Below are 22148 nucleotides of genomic sequence, written 5' to 3' on the forward strand. Positions count from 1 at the left end.
ACCCCTGCCGCCTCAACATAGAAATGACAACCGTTTTTGCCAACACTCACTTTATTGGAAGTGCATTTTTAACAGTAACGTCAACAATGTATCTCCTGACATTTTAAGTTGAAATTAAAAAATATTTCCTGAAAAAAAAAACTTGTTTTAATAAAAAATCTGTCTTTCTTGACTTCACTTAATATAAATACTCTCCCCGAGACGCAAGAAGAAAGCAAAAATATATATTTTTATTAAGGAAAATGACTAAAATAGTAATGCAGTGACTTGGATAAATTACTTTAATCTGATCACTGGTTTGGAAATAGTAACGCGTTAGATTACTCGTTACTGGAAAAAAGTCGTCCGAAAACTATGTAACGCGTTACTGGCATCACTGCTTATAAGGCAATAAGCAATAAAGATAAATCTATTTCATTTATAATTTATTCAGTTAAGCCTGTAACTTACTTTAATTTGGAGAGTATCTGTGAAATTATTACAATATAAAAATATTGAAATCTCTGATGATTTTAAGCACGATTAATTACACAAAAAAAATTGCGATTAAAGGGTTAGTTCACCCAAAAATGAAAATTCTGTCATTAATTCCACACCCTCATGTCGTTCGACACCCCTATGACCTTCGTTCATCTTCGGAACACAAATGAAGATATTTGTGTTGAAATCCGATGGCTCACAGCAATGACATTTCCTCTCTCAAGACCCATAAAAGGTTCTAAAGACGTCGTTTATTTAGATTTTTTTTTTCGCACAAAAACAAAACTTCTCGTCGCTTCATAAAATAATTGTAGAACCACTGTAGTGAGACAGACTTTTTAACATCGTTTTTTTTTCTGAGCCATTGGATTTCAACAAAAACATCTTCATTTGTGTTCCGAAGATGAACGAAGGTCGAACGTCATGAGGGTGAGGAATAATGACAGAATTTTCATTTTTGGGTGAACTAACCCTTTAAGTTTTTCCAAACCTGTGTGAATTTCTTTGTTCTGCTGAACACAAAATAAGATATTTTGAAGAATATGGGGAACTAAACAGTTGATGGACCCCATTGACTTCCATAGTAAGGGGGGTGGGGGGAATATGGAGGTCAATGGGGGGGTCCATCAACTGTTTGGTTACGGACATTCTTCAAAATATCTCTTTTGTGTTGAGCAGAACAAAGAAATTCACACGGGTTTGAAACCACTTGAGTGTAAAAATTTCCATTTTTGGGATTGACAGCCTTAGTATTAGTAGCTAAATGTTGACATTAACATAAATTGAAATTAATGAATGCAGTTTAACTTAGTTCATGGCAACTCTCGCGTGTGTGTGTGTGTGTGTGTGTGTGTGTGTGTGTGTGTGTGTGTGTGTGTGTGTGTGTGTGTGTGTGTGTGTGTGTGTGTGTGTGTGTGTGTGTGTGTGTGTTATTGTTCTAAACGATGTTTGGGATCAAAACCAATCGACCAGATGTGACGTCACATATCGCTCGCTCAGTCATCGAGCGGCCGCTGCTGAGAGAAGTGAAGACGATACCGTGAACTTCAGTCGCTATTGTGTGTTTCAAAACGTTATGGGATTATTATGTACATCATTTCATATCATCATGGCCTATAGAACAAAAGAAGGTGTCCTGGGGTCTTGGGAAACATCTTGGACCGCCGCTGCGGACAGAGGTAACGGACACACCGGGTACCTGACCGAGCGCGTGTTTAGCGAGCTAGTCCGCATTATTAGCGGGATTACAGCTGTCACAACATTGTGTTGCCAACGTGTAACCTTGGCAACCGTATATTCAATAAGAGCTGTATGTTGCGGCGCATATGCTCTGTTTGGCTAATTAGCTAGCGCAGGAGCGTTTCATTGCGCTGTTTTGTACAGTGATTTGGCTCTGATGCTTTAGCTTTAGCTAGCCTTGTCCTATGCTTGACTCTATCACTGGATGCGGAAAGGACAGAGAAACCCTCAACCAACATCTTCAAGATAGCGACAGTTTTCTGCGTAGCTTGTGGGTGTTAGCATAAGCTAAAATGCTCACAATTCATTTACACATCCAGCTAATAAAGACATGTAACAGGCCAGCCCACCCTTAAGATGATCCTTATTAAAACAGCACTGCATGCAGTTAGTTTGGACTGTCATCCATCAGTTCTTACGGGTGAGAAAAGAATAATAGTATTGACAGTACAGATTTAATCACTAAAGCCTGAGTAAAAGCCTTTTAATGGAATTGGGTCCTTTCTTAAGACCAAAACAATAATAATGTTATATTTTACATTACAGTAAACATTTTTATTGTTGTTCTTTTTGTTAAATTTTAAAATGTACACCTCCATTTTGTCATATTTATGGGTGTAAAACAGAAAAACAATAATTGCCAAAGCCTTCTTACAGAACATTATGTGACCCTGCACCACAAAACCAGTCATTATGGTACATTTTTGTAAATTGAGATGTACACATCATCTGAAAGCTTTCCATTGATGTGGTTTGTTAGGACAATATGTGACCGAGATACAACTATTTGAAAATCTGGAATCTGAAGGTGCCAAAAAAATCTAAATAGTGAGAAAATCGCGTTTAAAGTTGTCCAAATGAAGTCCTTAGCAATGCATATTACTAATAATAATACATTTTTTTGTTATATTTATGGTAGGAATGTTACAAAATATCTTCATGAAACATGATCTTTATTTAATGTCCTAATGATGTTTGGCATAAAAGAAAAATAATCAATAATTTTGACCCATACAATGTATTGTTGGCTATTGCCACAAATATACCCGTGTGGTTTTGTGGTCCAGGGTCACATATACAGTATATACACATTTAACAACATTGTACATTTTATAGTTTATATATTTAAGCAGTTGTGTGTGTGTTTCAGAATAGAAAAAAAACATATTTTTTGCATTTGTGCTGTGACATTAATCAAATCCAATCACTTTATACACAAGTGCAACAATAAGTAAATGGTCTTGGGTGCACGATTCGCCAACACTGCAGTCAATTATTGACAGTATAATACAATGCACTCACACACACATACTCATGCATATAATATACAAAATAATACATATATTACTCAAGATAATGCACTATAAGTCTTTGGCATGGTAAATACGTTAGGATGTGTCTCAATATACATTTAGGCTCTTAGCAAATAGCAATATTTGCATTATTTCCCCCCTTATAGATAACATCAGAAAAGCCGATAAATCTAAATCCAAATTTTAATATAATTTTTGAGAGCCTGATTACAAAAACAAAAGTCTCATCATTAATAGCCATGACCCAAGCACACAATTATGATGTTCTTATTATAATTTTATGTAGCCTATGACAGACTTCCATATTTTCCTTTTTGAAGTGATTCCAATCATATTTCAAGCAATTCAAAACCATAATGGTGAACAGTGCGCATCTGAAGTGTCTCCGCTGAAGGAAATAATACATTATTTATCGGCTTTAATATATCTGGATACAGAGGCTGATAACAATAACATAAAAATATAATCCGATACCGATATGGTGGCCGATATATCGTGTGTCAGGCAGCCATATAAAATAATTAAGCTAGTATTTTGTAGTCGTTGTGATGTAGATTTACACATGTTTCCCTGAGTCAGTGTCTTGCAGATTCTTGTTTCAGGCCTACAGTAAGCCTGTTCCTCAAGGATTTGACTGTATTTAGCTCCATCAGTTTGCCTAGCAGTGACAGTCAAAAATAACCAGGACAGCTTCTTATACAGATCTTGTCTATTCTGTTTAAAAGACAACCTTTTGGGACGGGGGGTCAGATTCATGTAGTTTAGGGTGCCTTTACAGAAGGCCCGCCTAATGGATGCAGCCAATAAAACATGTTTTTCATTAGTTTTGTAATGGCATCGTAGGCAAAGGAATCTCCCTTATGTCTGCAAACGTCTCTAGAGGCTTTAATTTCAGCTGTAACCCTGCAGTTCCAACTAAATGAAGCCTTTTTAAAGTCTACAGATGTTTTTCCTGTGGTTTTCAGTGAGGACCCGAGCTCACTGATGTGAGGTGAGGAGCTTCTCTGAGTGTGCTCAGTCCACTCTTGAGCATCAGGATGAGTGGAACAGGGGAGCAGACCGATATCTTGTCCGTCGGGTGCATGGTCCGGGAGCGATGGAGAGTGGTGAGTTCTTCTGAAGGAGCTGTATTTAGGAGGACAAGGCTTCAGGACTGTTCAGATACTCATTGTTAGTTTCGTAGAGATGTTCTGATAGCTGTCGGATTCCTTTATGTAAACTTGCGCACACAGACAAGGAGTTTTTTTCCCCTTTTGGAGCTCAGTCAAACGATACGCCGCAGGTGTGCCGACATCAGCACGGAAAACTGTACGGCATGCTGACAAAATAGTCACGAAACACAGCATTTTATTTCATGACAAAAGTTAGGACATTATTTCAAAGGCAGTATTTCATGCCTGAACAGAACTGTCATGTAACATCTGTTCTCCAACACAAGTTTGAAAGCTTACAGAAGGGAAAAAATATATATATATATGGTACACTACACAAGTCTGTAAACATTATTTTTACTCAGCAAGGATGCATTAAATTGATCAAAAGTGACATTTAAGACATAATGTTGTTTTTATTTTAAATAAATGCTGTTCTTTTGAACGTTCTAGTCATAAAATAATTCTGAAAAACAAAATGTATCACATTTTTCACAAAAATATTAAGAAGCTGTTTCAACATAATATGAGATAACGATAATACATTTTTCCTGAGCATCAAATCAGCATATTAGAGCGTTTTCACAGCTGAAAGTCCGCACCAAGGTCCGAACCAAAGTTCATGTTTTGATACAATTTTATACATTCGGTTAGTTTTGGTTTGGTTTCACATTGCAATTATGCGAGCGCACTAAAGAACTTTACATGACGCACTTGCGTCCACTCGTCATCATCTATGTGGGCTGCATCCGGACATTGATTGGTTTGTAAACGGATGTGCGTCTGACATCAGCGTCTTTGACAAGAGTGAATGAACGGACGCATATCGTTGCCACTATTGAACAGTGCGCATTAGGGTTGGGTATCGTTTGGGTTTTTTTCGATTCCGGTGCCAAACCGATACTTTTAAAACGGTTCCGGTGCCTGAACCGATACTTTTTTTTTTAAAAAAGGCCACAAAACGAGGTGGATGACATTAAATGGCTTTTTATTTTTTTATTTAAATTGAACCATTTATTAAAACTTTAATGTATACTTAAATGTATGAATATAAATAAATACAAAACACAATTTACTTATTTACAAATTATAATTGACTTATTTACAAATTCACAGTAAAACCTAATAGCCACCTAACCCAACTACAACAAGCCTAATATAACTCTAACTAACAGTTACAGTAATAACAGCAGTAGGCCTAGTCTGTATTCTTGCTCTGCTACTAACCAGCTTCGAGCTTCAGCTTTATTTTGAAATATGATCATATTCTCTGGCTAAATATTTTAGAACGCATCGCCTTAATGTTTCCATGACGACGCGTCATGTTTCTCACATGACAACAGCGGCCGCAATAGCGCTGACAGCTCAGCTGTATCGGGTTTATTTCATTTTTTATTTTTATTCAAAATATTCACAAACTTCTTAACTGTGTCACAAACTATCTGATGTTCAAATGTGTGAGTCAATGTGTGTTAGTTGATCTATAAAGCGCAATGGGCGGCGCCATGTTAGTTTGCGCCTCAGAATCGGATCTGTCGGATTTACAACACTTGAGTTCATTCTCGTCTTACAAAATACATGAAAGTAAGTGACCAGTGAACTGGAAGAAGAACAGAGTAAACGCTATAGTTACTATATAATGTGCATGTATCTGATGTGAATAAAACACGTAACGTTAGTCAAATTATAACCGCCTGAAAGGATTGTCATTGCCGCTTTCATAGACATCAGTGTGTGTTTTTTGCTAGTAGCCTAACGTTACTTATGAGTATTTAAAAGTCTGAAACCTGGAATAAACATGATGTGGTTTAAAACACTGAATAGTTGTCATGAGTTGTGATGTGACCAGCTCTGAGCGTCTGTCTCTGGCTCAGCCAAAGCACGCGAAAGCACGTTTGAATTTTGGCACCGAAATGAGGAACCGAAATCTGCGTTCTGATTCGGTCCGGTACATACCGGTTATATAAGTACCGGTGCCATATTGGAACCGGATTTCGGTACCCAACCCTAGTGCGCATTGCTTGACTATTTCTTTTCGTTTTGAATGGTTTCGTTTAAAAGTGGTCATTTCAAGATTTCTATACACATATCTCTCATGTCTGTGAGGCAGTAGCTGCTGAGTTTGGGTTTATTTATGAGACATGTTCAAGAGGAATGCAGTGATCGCTCCGGCGCCTCCATGTCATGATTGTTGTCTGCTATAGTCTATTTGCTTCTTATTGATTAAATCCAGGCAATTGGCTAATGAAACATTGATTCAAATTAAGATACAAATTATACAAAACGAAATTCACTTTAAAGAAAGGCTTTCTACAAAACAGAACTTAATGAAGTGGTCAAAATCATTTCTGACCTTCTGTCTTCTGACATATTGCACATCTTTTCACTTTTTATAATCAATGTAGCCTAGATGAAATTTAAATAATGAAATAAATAACATAAACAGGAACTTCCTGTAAATGGTCTGAAAGTCCGTACCATACAGAAAATGCTTTCACACTAGAAACAAACCAAACCTTTGTTCAGTTTGATCCGGACCGAGACGACCTCTTTTCGTCTGACCAAATTTCGTCTGTTTGGTCCGGACCGTGGTACGGGGGAGGTTTCACACCTGTAATTTTAATTCTGACCAAACTGAAAAGCCCGAAAATCCGGACCAAACAAGGTAGGAGTGAAAACACCCTTAGAATGATTTCTGAAGAATCATGTGACACTGAAGACTGGAGTAATGGAGTTTGCCATCACAGGAATAAATTACATTTTTAAATATTTTAAAACATATAAGACTCTTAAATGATAATAGTCTATTTCACAATGTTACTGTATTTTTGATTAAATAAACGCAGCCTTGGTGAGCATAAAAGACTTTAAAAAAAATTATACCGACCAGACATTTTTTTTGATCAGTTTTTGGTCTGGATTTCTTTGTCGTTCATTCCAAGTTTTTCTTTCCTGTCTAGTTGAAGAAGATCGGTGGTGGTGGTTTTGGCGAGATCTATGAAGTCCTGGACCAGGTGAACCACGTCAGTGTGGCTCTGAAAGTGGAGTCTGCCCAGCAACCAAAACAGGTCCTGAAGATGGAAGTAGCAGTTTTGAAAAGACTTCAGGGTAAAGATGAAGACAGACAATTAAGGCCTATATTAAACAAACATGAAAACACTCTATGAGTGCTACTCTATTATGGGCAAAAACAGTATTACATTTCCAAAAATACAAATGGATTTGTATAATATTTCTTTGTTTTGACCCATTTGTAGGTAAAGACCATGTTTGTCGTTTTGTTGGCTGTGGACGCAATGACCGCTTCAACTATGTGGTTATGGAGCTTCAGGTAGGGCGTCAGATGATTTATTCTTGTTTCTGAATTGATGGACATTATCTCACACACAAGTCATAGTAACACAACAATTCTGACTTCAGTCACCTGTGATGTTTGTCCATTCAACTGCAGGGAAGGAACTTGGCCGACCTTCGACGCAACGTGAGCCATGGCACATTCAGTGTCTCCACCACACTCAGGCTGGGCCGACAAATCTTGGAAGCCATCGAGAGCATCCACTCTGTGGGTTTCCTGCATAGAGACATCAAACCCGTAAGTCTACTCTCTCACAGATAGCCCTGGGCATAAAAGCACTTTTTAAGTGCCCCTATTGTGCTATTTTACAGGCTCCTACAACAGGTTTACATGCATCAAAGGTCAAAAAACACTTTCATTTTCTCATAATATTCATTGCACATCACCACATTGTTCAATGATTTTCAAACGACTCGACGGATGAATCAGTTTCTCTAAATCCCTCCTTTCTGTGAGATACTCTGCTCTGATTGGCCAGACGGCCCAGTTGTGATTGGTCTACCGTGTACAGCGAGTGTTTCAGAAGCTAAACGCCCATCACCATAACTGAACTTCAGCTCCAGAGGCTTCCTAAAGCTCAGTGATTGTACACACTGTAGAGACAGTAACAGTGACGTCGATTTTACCGCATCAATCTGAGTGCGAATCCAATGATGAAACATTGAAGAACTAGTTATTCAACCCCAACCTCCATCACAAGACGACTTGAGCAGGAGTTTCTCAGTGATACGCTACTCGGTTTGAGGTTCATTATGGGATGTTGCAGCTGTAATTCCTCACCATCAGCATTAACAAGTGTGTGTCCATCAACAAACCCATGTGTGTGTTTCTCATGTATTGGTGCACATGCGGGAACTGTATCAATAACAGCTCATACGTGAGCCCAGCACTGACGTCAATGACTGATGGAAAACAAATCTCACTCCATTCTTTCTCTTTACTCACAGTAGTAAGAACGACAGACGATCTGCATTAACACACAGTTTGAGGTAATAGTGGCCCACAGCTGATGAGCAGAAGTATTTCAGTAAGACAGTAATAACGCGAGTTAGCCGGAAACTTACACAATATTAAACACAAAACTACGTATTTTGAACACCTGGTAGAAAATATATACATCAATAATTATTCATACTTACAGGCTGTGATTCTGAGGAGCTGGTTCAGATAAACTGGGACTGACCCATCTCTCAAGAGCAAGAGTTTTGTGAATCCCGCGTTGAACTCTGAGCAGTCAGTAAAATGACGATTGAGGGTCGGGTTGTTCACAAGTGGATGGCGTACAACATTATGCAAATGTCTTTTCTAGTGATGTAGAACCATAACACAGTGAGATTCGAATTACAAACGACTCGTTTAGGCGGTTCAGAGTCAATTCTTTCTTTTGGGAGATAATAACTTTATTTATTGTGCACTTTCGACTTTACAACTTTGCAGAATGTCTACATTCACAAACAGTGATATTACACACTGCATGAGAGGGAATATTAGAAAAACCATAATAGGGGCACTTTAATGTTGGCTATAATTTATTAACAGGGCCTTATTCTTCCTTTTTAGACTATATAAACTAATCATCAAACCTTTTCTTTTTCAAACAGTCCAACTTCGCAATGGGTCGACTTGCCACTACATGCCGGACCTGTTATATGCTTGATTTTGGGTTGGCACGCCAGTTTACAAACTCAAGTCAAGAAGTCCGTCCAGTGAGTAATCTCAGATGTATTTTAAAGCTTATGTTTATGAAACATTACTCTTGTCTTTTTAAGGATGCTATTGTCATGTATTAGTGTTGCTTAAAGGGATAGTTCACCCCAAAACTCCAAACCTGTATGACTATTTCTTCTGTGGAACATAAAGGAAGAAATTCCTGAAGAATTGCTCTTTCCTATTTCAGTAATTGGAGATTGAAGCTTTCAATATTTAAAAAGAGTCATAAAGGTTTCATAAAAGTGGCTACACACTATATTACAAGACTTCAAAAGTCATACGGAAGCTTTGGATGAGAAATAACCCAAATTTAAGTCAGAAGCTCATGAGAGAAGTAGTGATGTATGATGATCCTGTTCACAAAACTGGTCTTAATGATACCACTCAAACTATCATAAATGAACCAAAAAGGTGGATGTGACGTTTTTTAAGTGGACATTGACATTTCAATGTCATAATTTTGACAGAATGTTCATTCTTGGGTGAACTATCCCTGTAATGTGTTTCTATAAATTGACTTACTTCTCTTTATTGTCCAAAGCCGCGCCCAGTGGCAGGATTCAGAGGGACCGTCCGTTATGCTTCAGTTAATGCTCACAAGAACAAGGTAACTTCTCTCGTTTTGCACACATTCTCAAGCCAATGACGAATGCAGGTGTCCTTTACACAGCAGGTCATATTACTTATTCATATTTCACTAAAATGCACATCCTTCGTTTTCAAAGGAAATGAGTCGACATGATGACCTCTGGTCATTATTTTATATGCTTGTGGAGTTCATGGTGGGCCAGCTACCCTGGAGGAAAATCAAAGACAAAGTAAGTTCTGCTCCAATCATAATTTTTCTGTGGATAAGAGATCTCCTGGTGTTCTTAATCCTGCTGTCAATACAGGAACAGGTGGGGAATATGAAGGAGACGTACAACCATCACCTCATGCTCAAGCACCTCCCAGATGAGTTTAGCGTTTTCCTCGATCATATCTCCAATCTGGACTACTACACTAAACCGGATTATCAGGTACCGAACTGAGCCATTCTTCAGCAGAGGTTTTTGCAAGCGGAGCCATTCACTAACATACTCTCTCATTGTGTTGCAGCTCCTGATGTCAGTCTTTGACAACAGTATGAAGAGCTACAATGTGGTGGAAAATGACCCGTATGACTGGGAGAGAACGGATTCAGAGGGCATGCTTAATGTTGGAACCCTGACAACCACAGCCCAGCAGTTGACCCGCCTCACACCTGCCTATTTGGGGTAGATATCCAGCATCTACGATGATTCAATGGTGTATTGAGTCTATATATAAACTGTTTGACGTCATCACGGTTAAATGAATGTTTCCTCCTAGCATGGCCAATGCCTCCGTGATCCCGGGTGATCTGCAGCGTGAGAACACAGAGGACGTCCTTCAGGGCGAACGCCTCAGTGAGGCTGATAATTGCGCCCCCATCCCAACGCAGCCTGCGCAGGGAGCGGATGTCTGGGAGGACATGGAGCACAGCCGCGACCGAAACCTCAATCACGTTCAGCCGCTAATCAGAAAGGTACTATTGGAATGAATGTATATCTGAAGGGAACTCTTAAGAAAAGTTTCAATGCTATTTTCTTTTCCATTTTCCGCATTTTTAGGATTGTGGTAACTGCTGTGTTTCTGCTTTTTGATAAACACCACCTACTGTCAGAGAGTGAATTTGCATTTTTATGCTATGTTTTTGTTAAAGGCACAATATGTAAGATTTTCAGAATTAAATATCCACTAGGACAATGTTATATATTGTGTTGAGCTGTGTACTTGCATTAACACAAACGTTTCCAACAATGTTTAATTCCAGTGAAATCCTCTATTTTACCCAGTGTTACGGACCGTGTCCTTGCGTCGCCTGTCATTGACGTCATATCCGCGCTACCCTTGATTTCTGTAGAAACCATGAAAACACCAAAGACGCTTTAATATAGTGTGTGTTTTATTAGACAGGCGAGCCACTGTTTGGATCATTTATCAACAGAAACTGATCATTGTTCTCCAGCTCAACACGGTTAGTCTTATTGTTTGAATCGCTTGTTTTCTTGATTCACCGCGAGTGACGTTTTTACCTCAGAGACGACACTATTTTATCAAGTGGCTAACAGCATAATCAGAGAGAGCTTTCTCCATCATACAATATATGTTCAAATTAACTGCATGTCATTGAGCAACAGTCATTTAGTTATCCTGTGATTATTAATATGATATTCTAATATCGATCTAGATTAATGTCTCATAGGAGTAACGTTATAACATAACTCTCAACTAGGGATGCACCGATCCACATTTTTTCACTTCCGATCCGATCCCGATACCTGAATTTGGATATCGGCCGATACTATTCCGATACCAGAGCGGTGTTTGCCTTAATATTATTATTATCATTATTGTTGATTTTATATGATGCTGACATAAACTGCACTCAACAGGCAAGTATGATATGAACATAATAGTGACCCAAATTATCACGGTTATCAATTTATATTTGAAAATCAACAAACAAAAAATAAATTCAGCAGCTCTAAGCACTTTTTTAAGCTAGATTCTGTGGGATTTCCTTCCTTATAATGGCCGTCGTCAATGGCAACGCATAATGCATAAATCTCTAATATTATATCTGTAAATATATTCTCAAGCAATATTCTCATCAGTGTTCTATCAGCTATGACACATTTAAATCTAGCATATTTTGTGTAAGAGCCCATACAGTATTCCAGTGAAATAAAGCATATATTTTCATATGATTTGACAGTTTATTTGATTAAATATCAAAAATCCAAAAGGTGTGCATCATACCTAACACCTAAATGAACACTTTACAGTTTTATGACTAGTCAAATGTCATATAAGTTAGAAACGTGAATAGCCTACCAATGTTTTATGTAACTTTAGAGACGGTCCCTAGATTCGCGAATGTCAAGCCAATCTAATGCCAGTCATATCAGATGCGCTGTGGTTCTGCGGTGTTTGTTTGAAACTATTTTCGGTGCTGAAATATAACAAAAACTGTCAATCACTGTATGATGAATTAATCTCCTGCGTGCATCGCACGTTTATCTCTGCTTTGAGTGTAGATTTCAGCGAGCGTGAGAGCCGCGCGCGCTCTGAAAAAAAACTACGCTAATCTGAACGCCTCTGATTATTATATCCATAAACTCAATAGAAACACGTGTGATTGGTTATAATGCGCAACGTGATTATAACAGATGGCTTTTGAGAAGACCATATTAAGTTCAAAGTGGCTGGTGTGAGTGTTACACAGCCGAAATACACAAGCAGATGGCGATTGTCAATGTCAAGCCCTGATTATTATCTCTTAAATGTCACCCTAGTCTTGTCTGCTTTTTTAAATGTTTGATTGCGTTCGTTGTGTTGTACGACGCGAGGGAGCTTCCACCTCTCTGAATTACGGTTTTGCAAACATTGTCTTGCTCTGCGGTGTTTCCAGTGTGAAGTATTTCCACACAGCTGACATGTTGGCTAGCCACAATGCACTCAAAGCTATCCTGCTGCAAACTGCGGAATGGATTTCCTGAGTGGGGCGTGTCTCATAACTCTGTCTCATTGAGCCGCGCCTCCGTTCAGGAAATCCATTACATAGTTTGCAGCCAGCTAACAGACAAGCCGGCGGGAATCACTTTTGTAAAGCGCAGACGTGGCTCATGGGTATCGGATTTCTCCGCAGGTTGGATCGGGAAAATCCGATACGTGAATTAAGCTGGTATCGGTCCCGATACCGATACTGGATCGGATCGGCCCCATCCCTACTCTCAACACACTCAGATGTGTTTAGTGTGATTGTTTTAAGCGTGTAAAACAGCACTGCGTTCCCCCACACACACAACGAAAAGAGCGGAAGCGGCGACTGCAGCATAAGCAGAATAAAAGCTCAGAGACGGTGTTTGGCGCAGGTCTCTCTCATTAGCATTAGCACGTCCTGCTTCATACCAGCGTAACGCTAATAAAACTTTAATACATTCACTCATTCATGAACATGATTTCTGCCCGAGTCCGTCGGATTCCTTTCCATCGGGAAGAGTCAAGACTACAACTCCCATGATTGCTACACCTTTGTTTTAAATAAGCGACCTCTAGTGGCCAAACTTACATACTGTGCCTTTAAGACCAATTACTGTATATAACATGCATAATCATTTATTAGGCTGGCATGTGAGGTTTAACTTTTTTATTTTGTCAAAACTTTAACTTTTAGTTTATATTTTACAGTTTCGGATGTTGCCATATTCCTTAAAAGAATTTAAAGAGCATGTTGTTACTTATACCCTCCCCATCACCTTTTTCGCCGGTCTGAAGTTTGCAGGCCTGTTTTTAAGTTAGAGATAGTCATTATGAGCTTGTGTTTCTGATTCAGGTGGCCAGTGAAGAGGAGCGAAGCAAAGAGGGCAACCAGAGCCCCAACAGTGGCTCCATCCAGGGCTCTCCCAGACGTGTGCGCTCAGAGACGCTGCTCATCGACCGCGTGGCTCCTCTGCTGAGAAGGATGCGCCATAGTCAGAGCATGGGGCTGGACAAGAGACTGACCCCCGAACCCAAACCCACCATTGAACGCTTCCTTGAGGCCTAGTCAGTCTAAATGAACTTCCTTAAAAATGTGAATATGGTCACTAGAAATGTCATAACCACTTCTCCTTCTTCATCTTATTAGTTTAGGCAAGCAGCGGCCAGGTCTGTCCCAAGACAGGTCTGTCTGTCGGGTCGAGCAGGGCTCTTTGGAGGACGAGGAAGGGGCAGCCAGTAGCGGTTATGTTGCCGTCAACCTCAGCCCCGTCCCTCAAGAGGGCGACTCGCAGGAGTGGGTCCTAGTTGAGCTGGAGGGCGCTAGTGGTTCAGCTGGCTCTAAACCAGATGAGGAGGAACGCTCTGGGCTCTCGCCACGCTCCTCCAGCCCCCTCGCCCTGCCTCGCACCTGGTCCGACCCCTTGCCTCAGCGTGCTAGCAGCCTGAGCGGCTCATCAGATTTCCACACAGGTGTTTGCCACACTGGACCTCCGTTCGCCAGACTTCCAGGTTTTTCTGGCGTTGTCTGCCTGTCTGGATTGAGAAGACTTCCCACAATACAGCCTGCGTCAATGGTCCACCTCAGCAGGTCTCATCTTGAGCAGGTAAACATCTCATGACTTGATTTTCATTCCTAAACAAAATTTTACATTGTGAGATATAAAGCAACAATTGTGAGATGTGAATGTCACAATTACACAACTGTCAGGATTTGGTAAGATTTGAATGTTTTAGAATTAAAGGGTTAGTTCACCCAAAAATGAAAATTCTGTCATTAATTACTCACCCTCATGTCATTCGACACCCGTAAGACCTCCGTTCATCTTCGGAACACAAATGAAGATATTTTAGTGTAAAGCTGATGCTGAGAAAGGCTTCAGATAGGCCTCCATTGGCATTCAGTACATTTACACTCCCAAGACCGATAAAAGGCACTTAAAACGTCGTTACAAAGTCCATCTCACCACAGTGACTCTACAATAATTTTACGAAGCGACGACAATAGTTTTTGTGCGCAAAAAAAAATCAAAATAACACCTTTATTCAACCTCTTCTTGTCTTCCGTGTGTGCCTCCACGACGCATGCGCGAGAATATGACGTAGCGCCGGAGTTCGGGAATCCATGAAATGCACACTTTAACCCTATTTTGAGAACTACGCCGAGACCTAAAGCACGATCAATGTAGAATCCAACAGCTGAGATACGCGCGTCTTCCTCTGCTTGTCAACAAATCACTTCTGGGTCATGTGTCCGAATGCCGGATCTGCGTCATATTCTCGCGCATGCGTCGTGGAGGCACACACGGAAGACGAGAACAAGTTGGATAAAGGTGTTATTTTGATTTTTTTTTGCGCACAAAAACTATTGTCGTCGCATCGTACAATTATTGTAGAGTCACTGTGGTGAGATGGACTTTGTAACGACGTTTTAAGTGCCTTTTATGGGTCTTGGGAGTATAAGTGTACTGAATGCCAATGGAGGCCTATCTGAAGCCTTTCTCAGCCATCAGCTTTCAACAAAAATATCTTCATTTGTGTTCCGAAGATGAACGGAGGTCTGACGGGTGTCGAACGACATGAGGGTGAGTAATTAATGACAGAATTTTCATTTTTGGGTGAACTAACCCTTTAAGTCTCTTATGTATTGAAGCTTGTTTCCACAGAGTAAAACGTTTTATCTCACAATTGTGAGTTTATATCTCGCATTTCTGACTTAAAGGGTCATGAAACCCCCTGTTTTAGCAGCCTGTCAGTTCTCAACCACAGTTTTGAAAAATGCTATAAAAGTGGGCGTGGTTAAGCAGCGGAGTGGAGGGGGACGAGGGGAGACTGACTGACAACAACACAGCAACGGCTTCTGATTCAGAGTTAAAAGTATCAAAGCATACAATATACACATGGTTGTGGAAGCTCACCTTAAATAACTCAAATACATAAAGTACATATCGACAGCTATCATTTATTGCACAAATAGATGCACATTAATCCGCATTAAAAAATATATACGAACATGCTTTTGCATCATTGATAACTTATGAGCCGTTTGATCGGTTAATGGGCTTAAAGAGCGGTTACTCAGTGTGGATGAATCGCGTTTGTGTGAAGACTCAGGATCTACTGAAGAGAACCTATGGGATGCAGAAACTCTTACAAAGCAAAAATAATCACTCGTTTTGGATCCAATAATGCGTCTCTCACTCACTGAGTGCGATCTCACTGTTTGAAGCGCCTGTCAATCAACGCATGCTGCTGTGTTAAGCGAGACACTTCTCATAGGATAAGGACATGCAGACTCGTGAATAATTAAAGCTACACTGTGTGATATTTTCCCCCATCTAGCGGTGAAAATGTATATGACCATCCAGTGAATATTAGTTTCTGTTCCTCTCAATTGACCTATCGGTAAGCCCCTCCCCTCGAACGCAGATGAGCCAATAGCAGTTGAGTATCAGTTGCGCTGGGACCGGAACTCGGACATCTTTAGGTTTCAGCGCCATAGAGATGCATTGGAAAATCCGAAGCGCTCATCGGTTTGATGGTGTTTATGCTACAAAAATGCTAAAATGTCGTGCCTGAGGTACAGTAGCACTGATTCCAGGGATCCTGAGAGGATTTTCTGTTTGTCAAACTCTCGTTAAGTTACGATTAAAGTCCCTGCTAACATACAAACCGAAATAACGAACTGTTCTCACATCATGTAACACTGTAGGTCAAAAACACGAAGGTCTACATTTCAGTGCCTCTCCATATTAAACTGGTTATATGTAAATTAATTTAATTTTAGATATGTTTAAGTCTACATTATCTGTCCTACTAAGGAGGACTCATATTTTGATGGGTATTATAGTCTCCAGGTAACGAAAGGAAGAGCTTGTGCACAGTTTATCTGAGTTGTGTTGCAGATACAAAGTTTACCAGTTATTAACTGCACCCTCGAAAAGGCATAAGCTCTGTGTATGTGTGTTTACTGTTAGTTTTATGAGTGTTTTTGTGTAATTTGCTGTGTATGTTAATGGTAATGCAACGGAGAGAGAGAGTTTGTGAATGAGATGTTAATGCGCACTTCTTATGCTTTGTTTGTTCAGCTCTTACAATGATTTTTTGGAGTGAAAAATGACATAATAAACTTGATAAACCATCAGTAAAGTTTGGCCATCATTCGGACGGGATATACGCTACATTCTGTGTCCAAAAACATCTTGGGATAAGGTTTTCACACTGACAGCTGTCATTGTAAGATATAGCAACTCCGTTTGTTTGTCCGAGTTAGCAACAGTAACTAAGGGGGGCGGGGCTTACCGATAGGTCAATTCCGATTTCGTTTTAACTTGGCGATTTAGTCCAAGATTAATATGGCTTCCAGTTCGACCTCGTCCACATTCGACACGGTGCCATCGAGTGTTAAAACGCGAAAGGCGAAGCTTGAATTTACGGGTATGTCCCTCTTTGGCTAATGTACTTTCAAGATGGAGGGGCAACATGGCGACCCGCATTCGAACCATCACCCGTATGTATTTACAATGGCATATTATAAACTTACGAGAATACTTTATTACTTGAAAGAAGTAAATATACATTAATGAGCACATATATTTTTGAAAGAACTAAGTGTTTTTAGCTAAGAATAAACTAAAAAAGTTACACAGTGTAGCTTTAAGCAAGACGTCTTCTCATAGGATAAGGACACGCGGTCTCATGAATAATTAAGTGAGGCCTCTCCTCATAGGATAAGGACACGCCGACTTAGTGAATAATTATGAGTCATCGCTGTACTATAGTACGACAAAGTGTCACATTCTGTGACGTTGATACAAAGATGAATTTAAACCCGGAAGTTGAATATAGCGCAATTTTTTTTTTAATTAACTCATTTTCTCCTACTATCAAAATGAATGGATGGTAACATCGACTTCTATGATGCTCAACACACTTAACTCTGTTCAAATCTCAGAAAATTTGGTTTAGGGTTTCATGACCCTTTAATATCACATAATTCTGATCGGAATCTGAAAGACGTGAGACTGAGATCCGATCCGGGCTGATCATGTGGGAAATCGGTCAATTCCGGTCCCTGGCCGGTCGATCGGTGCATCTATAATGGAAACTGTAGCAGTAAGTAGTGATCGTTTATGGGTGCATCGCAGTAGTTTCACTGCAACATCAATCTCGGATTTTGGCCAGCAACTACTTACTGTATATCACCACTGTCAGACCAAAAGTGAAGCTGACACAAGCTCAGAAAATCTCAGCAGGGCTCATATTTTGGCCAAGCACATTCATAAGAGTATTATCTCTGCAGGGCACCATTAATAATGACCTGTCTCTTAATGCTATTCCCTTCACAGTCATCCAGTGCAGTGCTACAGCCCGTTCAGCCTCAGCAGAAGACAGGAGACTCTCAGCCTGACCATCCATCAGGCCCTGCGGAAAAAGAGCTCGACCATGTGTCCGCTATTCCACCCGCTAAAGCCCCTCACAGGCCAGATGAAAACCTCATCTCTGTCAAGGCCTCTGACAAGGATGTGGAGAGCGACTCGGGCTGTCCTGACGGTGGGCTTCCTTCAACCCCTAACCAGGGTGAGACAACTGGACACAGTGTTGACGCAGCTCCGGCATCGCCTCGTGAACTCTCACCCCGGACCAGTCGCATCCCGGTCCGTGACCCGGACTCTCCGACTCGCAGGGGTTTTCCAGCTCCGCTTTCGCCATCTCTGTCGCTGTCATGTGAGCACTTCCCCTCAGCGTTGCTGCGTGACAAGTTCACCTTCCCCACCGGTTCTCGAGGGTCAGACTGGCAGGTGGAAGAGCCGCTCTCTCTGTCTTCCTCTTCAGGACCTCTGTCAGGCAAGAGTAAAATCCCAAGACCCATAAGCCCCACACCAGTACCGGATCAGCTGTCGGCTCGATTTATTCCTCGGCCTCCACCAGGAAAACCGCCCCTTCGCACAGGTGGCGAGAACAGGTGAGAGAAGCAAGAATTAGTATTTTCATAGTGTAGCAAGTTAGAAGGTTCTGCTTTGTTTATCCTTTTGATCTTTTATTCAAACAATTCGCAAAAATCTAACCTTTCATTAAAGTAAAACAATTGAATGTGGGGGGAAATCTCATCATGAATTTTTTTTTTTTTTCCAAAACACGTTGGCCACAATTATTAGCACCCTTTTATTAAATACTTTTTGCAACGTCCTTTCCCCAAGAGACCAGCTCTGAGTCTTCTTCTGTAACGCCTGATGAGTTTGGAGATCAGAGCCCATTCCTTCATCCAGAATCTCTCCAGATCCTTCAGATTCCAGCTCTTCTCTTCAGCTCATCACTCATTCTCTATAGGGTTCAGCTCAGGAACTGGGACGGCTTCATTTTGTGCTCAGTCACACATTTTTGTGTTGATTTTGGATCATTGTCCTGATGGAAGATCCAACCACGGCCCATTATCAGATTTCTAGCAGAAGCGTCAGGTTTTGATTTTTGATCTGTTGGTATTTGCTAGAATCCATGATACCATGAATCTGAACAAGATGTCCAGGACCTCCAGCAAAAAAACAGACCCACAACATTAAAGATCCAGCGGTGTATTTAACCGAGGGCATGGGGGACTTTTATCCCTGTTTGCACCAAAGCCATCTGGTGTGTTTGTGCCAAAAAGCTCTTTTTTTAGTTTGATCTGACCACAGAACCAGGTCCCGTCTGAAGCTCCAGTCGTGTCTGACACTGAATATGCTGGAGTCTGTTTCTGGATGAGCGAGGAGGATTTTTCTTCAAACCCTCCCAAACAACATGTGGTGATGTTGGAGCTGTTTGATAAATTTTTTAGTCTTTCTGACCCAAGACTCAACTAATCTCTGCACTTCTCCAGCTGTGATCTTGGAGAGTCTTTGTCCACTCAAACTCTCCTCCTCTCGTGCATTAGGACGATATTCACACACGTCCTCTTCCAGGCAGATTCCTGACATCTTTAGTGGATTGAACTTCTTAATTATTGCCCTGATGGTGGAAATGGGGATTTTCAATGCTTTAGCTCTTTTCTTACACACACTTTCTATTCTGTGAAGCTCAACAATCTTTTGCTGCACATCAGAACTATATTCTGTGGTTTTACTCATTGTGATGATGATTAAGGGAATTTGGCCTTTGTGTTTCCTCATATTTATACTCCTGTGGAACAGGAAGTCATGGCTGGACAATTTCATGCTCCTAGTCACACATAAATATGAACGGGAATATACCTCAGTGATATTTCACTCATAAGAATTTCAAGGGGTGCCAATAATTGTGCCCAACATGCACTGGAGGAAAACATAGTTTCCCTCACTCTCAATTGTTTTACTTCAATGAAAGGTTAGATTTTTGTGACTAGATCAAAGGATAAACGATGCAGATTTATTGCTCATATTTACCAGATGTGCCGTTTAGCTTTAACCGCACACATCTAAAGGTTGATGTGACATTGAATGCTATTGTCCTTTCAGACGCAGACGCTACCGCATTCGCGCTAGCAGCACCGGCGACGCGGACCTCTTGGACAACCTCTCTCAGCTCATGCAGGAGCGAACTGGGCTAGGCGGCAGCTCCTCCCGATACCAGTGCACCACCGCCTCCTCTCTGCAGCGCTCGCTAAGCTCCTCCCCTTCCCGTTTTGAGGGAGGCCACAGCCAGTCGCCAAGTAGCTGCTCCCCGCCTCCTCGAATCTGTGACTTGCGAGTAAATCACGGGTCAGGGTTCTGCACCAGAGTCCGAGCAGGAAGTCCTGAGAGCAAAACCACAACCAAAACGAGCAAATAAAGAGAGAAGCATGCAATCGATGGCGCGAGTTGTCAGTAATTCGACAACCGGTTTCCAAAAGTAGCCTGATGAACTGTAGCCTTTTTACAAGTGGTGTTTTGATAAGTAGAGCGATAAAGAAGCGGTCGGTTGTGATTACTTGAAAGCATCATGTTTTTGACATTTTAGGAAAACATGAAATATTAACATCCAGTGGCGCTGTGTAACTTTGTCTTAAAAACATGCCCATTGCATTTCATCACAATTACTTTTATTTATTTATTTTACTCTCTGTATAGTTTGTGCCATATCTTCTTTTCATGTACATTCTGGTTTACATACCATACAGATTTGCTATTGGTCATGATCAGTGAGTGTTTGAAATGTGAAAGCAATGACGCTGCACTCAGTAACGCGTTGTTTCATGTTTTGTAGGCACTCCTGATACACTAATAATCATTTTTTAATCAACGCGTTTAATCTTAAATGCTAATTTCAACACATAGAGTGCGATATCATTCCTGTGTAGGTACATCTGGTCCAAGCAAGCATGTGTATATATGTATTTCAGGGAATGTATGTACTGTAAACTCTATCATCTATAGAATGTATTTATTTATTTATTGGATGTGGTTACGTACCTGACAATGTAGCTTTATTACTTGCTACGGAGTGAATTCGCCATCACATTAAGGGTCAGCAACCTTGCAATTGCCAAGTATAATCTCTTCCATGCCTGCAATATCATACTAACGGCCCCTGTAAATACTCACAACATCAGTCAGAGACGTACCGATATATTGCAGCGAAACACTACAGACTTAAAGGAACTCAAACGCTATATCCCATTACCATATTACTTGAATACATCAACAAGACATTGGCTGCTTATGCCAAGATGATTCTGCGGATTTTGGGATTGGCATTTACATGAAAATATGACATGAAAGTTGTCTGAGGAGTGAGAGACCCTTGCGGATGTACAAAGGAAGGTGTTCGCTACCCACGACTTCATTGTGTGCTGTGCGGCTAGAATAGTTGTTTAGTTCTGGGTCGTTTGTATTTTTACTTTAAGAGCATCAGTGTAGGTCCACAACTGCGGAACGACAGTCTTATCTTGAGAATTGTACATAATCTGAACTGTATATAGATATAAATATATTAAGAAAAAGAAGTTCCACCTCATGCTTCATGTACTGTATTTTGCTAACAAACATATTTCAATCATGCAAAAAACAAAAAAAAAGTTACCATGTTGGAATGTATATGTATTCATATTAATGGAATAAATAAGTACACAAGTACCAAATGTTGTGGTGACATTTAACAAAATGCATTGTTTCATAGTTTATTTAGACAAAGCGTACAGAATATTTTGTTGCATTAACACTAGAAATACAGTATGACATCAATTGTATATTTTTATCCCCTTAACTGTCACTGTGCTGCAAGCTCTTGGGCCTTTTTTTTTATTGCATTTCCCCCCCTATCACATAAATTAGGTATCATTCAAAAACTTACAAACTCGAAATTCATCCTGTGAAACCCATTTTGAAATTGGACATTGCGTTAGCATGGAAACGGCACTTTAAATTC

General features: G+C 40.4%; 1 protein-coding gene across 1 annotated transcript; it reads left to right on the top strand.

Annotated features, from left to right (window-relative positions):
- The first annotated feature begins 1442 nt into the window (after window positions 1-1442).
- ttbk2b (tau tubulin kinase 2b) lies at window positions 1443-21881 on the top strand. The gene is made up of 15 exons (XM_079830736.1): window positions 1443-1658; window positions 3998-4138; window positions 7144-7291; window positions 7441-7514; window positions 7635-7775; window positions 9140-9244; window positions 9790-9855; window positions 9974-10066; window positions 10142-10267; window positions 10347-10504; window positions 10599-10794; window positions 13648-13859; window positions 13942-14398; window positions 18140-18756; window positions 20261-21881. Exons 2-15 carry the CDS (start codon window positions 4070-4072, stop codon window positions 20571-20573), a joined length of 2775 nt encoding a protein of 924 aa, XP_079686862.1. The 5' UTR covers window positions 1443-1658; window positions 3998-4069; the 3' UTR covers window positions 20574-21881.
- The last annotated feature ends 267 nt before the right edge of the window (window positions 21882-22148 follow it).

This window comes from Gobio gobio (assembly GCF_949357685.1).
Source record: "Gobio gobio genome assembly, chromosome: 12".
Taxonomy (NCBI): domain Eukaryota; kingdom Metazoa; phylum Chordata; class Actinopteri; order Cypriniformes; family Gobionidae; genus Gobio; species Gobio gobio.

Coding starts and splice junctions, on each gene's coding strand:
- ttbk2b (XM_079830736.1), top strand. CDS start 4,070: ATGAGTGGAACAGGGGAGCAGACCGATATCTTGTCCGTCGGGTGCATG. Junction 9,856..9,973: donor TTAATGCTCACAAGAACAAG/GTAACTTCTCTC, acceptor TCGTTTTCAAAG/GAAATGAGTCGACATGATGA. Junction 10,268..10,346: donor ACACTAAACCGGATTATCAG/GTACCGAACTGA, acceptor ATTGTGTTGCAG/CTCCTGATGTCAGTCTTTGA.